Source organism: Priapulus caudatus, unplaced genomic scaffold, assembly GCF_000485595.1.
Source record: "Priapulus caudatus unplaced genomic scaffold, Priapulus_caudatus-5.0.1 Scaffold1, whole genome shotgun sequence".
Taxonomy (NCBI): Eukaryota; Metazoa; Priapulida; class Priapulimorpha; order Priapulimorphida; family Priapulidae; genus Priapulus; species Priapulus caudatus.
This window is the reverse complement of record NW_014577062.1, coordinates 1,678,093-1,680,877: the sequence shown is the minus strand read 5'-3', so window position 1 is coordinate 1,680,877 and position 2,785 is coordinate 1,678,093. Positions and strand designations below refer to the sequence as shown.

Sequence of the window (2,785 nt, the reverse complement as noted above, 5' to 3'; positions counted from 1 at the left end):
TTTGGTCCGCTGCCCAACTCCCGTCAAGAATTTTAGCCCTTAATGTACCTAGTGATAAAATAATATAGTAAGAGTAAACAGATTAATCACTTTTACGAACGCCTCTCTATGCTATATAATGTGTTAGCCACGAGCTTCCGGTTTTGCTCATTTGCGCGACGTATGTAACATTAAAATCAGTTCAGATATTAGTGAAATTAGTAGAAATAACTTCTTTCCCGTCACATCCTGCCCAGGAAAAAGCAATTAAAGTGCTGTTTTGTTTATTGTCGTTCTACTTTTTATATCTCCATATAGGATTTGTAAAGGTATATACCTAATTGCACAGCAATGTAACTACGCGCTTATAATGTTTCTGATAGAACGTCTGCAGCATCGACGAATGACACGAGTGCTTATAGATATGCTTGCAATGAGAACTACGTAAGTTAGCCACGCAAAGAATGCCGCAATTACGAGCAGACAAGCAATAACATCTATGAGCCAATATTGTAGGAAGTTCAGTTCAGTGTAGGCAGGAGCTTGCTGGTCGGCATAGAGCATCGTGTAATTCACCCAGAATGACACGGTCTCATCAGGAGACATCGGCAGGCTGTGATGATACAGTTTCGAAAGCTGACGCACGCGTGCTGCATATCTGCGGAATTATTGAGGCTAGATGTAAACAACGATATAATTGCAAAGATACGTAAGATATGTACGACATCAAACTATTATTAAACTATTTATGATTCAATAAAAGAATTAGGACAACGGTTAACTTAATTCGTATTTGCGAGTATACTATTAGCTTTTATCGGTCTTGTAGTATATAAGTAGTGTCGTTGGCCGATCTCTGTGCAATTCTTAGCAAGATAAAATACACGCTCGACAAACATATCTGTCTGAGTTACCGTAATTATCGTACGCAACAGACTTACGCGTCATTCTCGACAACACGCCTAAGGGCGGATTGTAGGCTTTCTGTTGTTATAGTATGGAAATCAATCATCTCGCCGATTCCTCTCTCTTGAGCCATGTGCGCGTTTCGAAACTGGTCGGCAAAGATCGGCATGACAACGACAGGGGTGGCGTGGCAAATCGCCTGCCATAATCCATTAATTCCACCGTGTGTGATAAAAGAAGCTACCTTGCTATGACCTGTAAAAAATGCGTGATTTTTTCAATTGTTTTGTATACTATGAAGAGCACGTAAAATCTTGGCTCGTGTGCTATTGATAATACTAGTGACATGCCTGCGTCTAAATTTTGTTTCGTTTATGTTATTTCGTTAGTTCACTCCATTACCTAGTAGATCATTCTGCGGTGCCCATTCCAATGTGACAACGTTGGTTGGAAGTCCGGTCATGTTGAAGTTAGCGATAATGAATAGGTACGGTAGATTAGAGACAGCATCTAGAAGCGCAGTCTTAAAACGCTGGTTCTGAAAAACGGGGGGAAATAGAACAACGCTATGCATATTACAACTTTTAAAATCTATTTTCGTTCAAGATTGAATTGCCGAAATAATGGCACAGTTAATGTCATCACCTCGCGTAGATAAAGCTCCCATTCATAGAGCATATTGGACAAAGTCAAAAGTTAAAATTCCTGCGCGGTAATTACGCTATTTGCCTCAATGTGGCTGGCTGGCGATGGTGTGATAACTAAAGACACCCATTACGCATGCGCGGTTTTACCTCGTCCAAACCGCCCGGTCCGTGCAGGAGAGTACCGAATGACATGTATATCACTTTTCTATTAGTCCTCGCTAGCAAATCATTCAGTTTCTGCGAGAAAGGCAAATAAATAATGATCTTTACATCAAACTCAGTAGAATGATCCACATCATGCAGGCTTCAGGATTTTTGATTCTGAAGTCGACATTTCAACAGCAACATACCAATTAATCAAATATACCTCGTTGACGACACGCGCTGGGCGCTTGTGTAGGCTAGGGGCAGGAGATCTTACGCCGTAAGTCAGTGGGCTAATTTGATGCAATAACTTAGATATTTAATTGNTATTTGGGCAACAAAATCGAGTTTTGTGGAACCGGATTGACAGAATTGAGTTTTGTGGAACAGGATTGACAGAATTGAGTTTTGTGTTTACAAAATTGAGTTTTGTGGAACCGGTTCGACAGAATTGAGTTTTGTGGAACAGGATTGACAGAATTGAGTTTTGTGTTTACAAAATTTAGTTTTGTGGGACAGGATTGACAAAATTGAGTTTTGTGTTCACAAAATTGAGTTTTGTGTTCACAAAATTGACTTTTGTGAGACAGAATTTAGTTTTGTGCACAAAAGTGAGTTTTGTAAGACAGAATTGAGCCCTGTCCTGCATGGCGCCCCGTAACTACGCGCTTATAATGTTTCTGATAGCACGTCTCCGGCATCGACGAATGTCACGAGTGCTTATAGATATGCTTGCTATGAGAACTACGTAAGTTAGCCACGCAAAGAATGCAGCAATTACGAGCAGACAAGCAATAACATCTATGAGCCAATATTGTAGGAAGTTCAGTTCAGTGTAGGCAGGAGCTTGCTGGTCGGCATAGATCATCGTGTAATTCACCCAGAATGACACGGTCTCATCAGGAGACATCGGCAGGCTGTGATGATACAGTTTCGAAAGCTGACGCACGCGTGCTGCATATCTGCGGAATTATTGAGGCTAGATGTAAACAACGATATAATTGCAAAGATACGTAAGATATGATACGACATCAAACTATTATTAAACTATTTATGATTGAATAAAAGAATTAGGACAACGGTTAACTTAATTCGTATTTGCGAGTATA

At 40.3% G+C, this 2,785-nt stretch overlaps 2 protein-coding genes across 3 annotated transcripts in view; both read right to left on the bottom strand.

The window, feature by feature from the left end:
- The window catches only part of LOC106810670 (2-hydroxyacylsphingosine 1-beta-galactosyltransferase-like), a 27,680-nt gene that overhangs the window by 18,256 nt on the left and 6,639 nt on the right, over positions 1-2,785 (bottom strand). The gene's annotated exons all lie outside the window — the stretch shown is intronic.
- LOC106810536 (UDP-glucuronosyltransferase 2B31-like) overlaps positions 7-2,785 on the bottom strand; it is a 10,152-nt gene continuing 7,373 nt past the window's right edge. For both annotated transcript variants that reach the window (XM_014813952.1, XM_014814034.1), the window contains exons 6-7: positions 921-1,084; positions 7-637 (exon numbers count right to left, since the gene is read on the bottom strand). In XM_014813952.1, the coding sequence (XP_014669438.1) occupies positions 337-637; positions 921-1,084 (465 nt within the window). In that variant the 3' untranslated portion in view covers positions 7-336. The remainder of the gene's footprint in view (positions 638-920; positions 1,085-2,785) is intronic.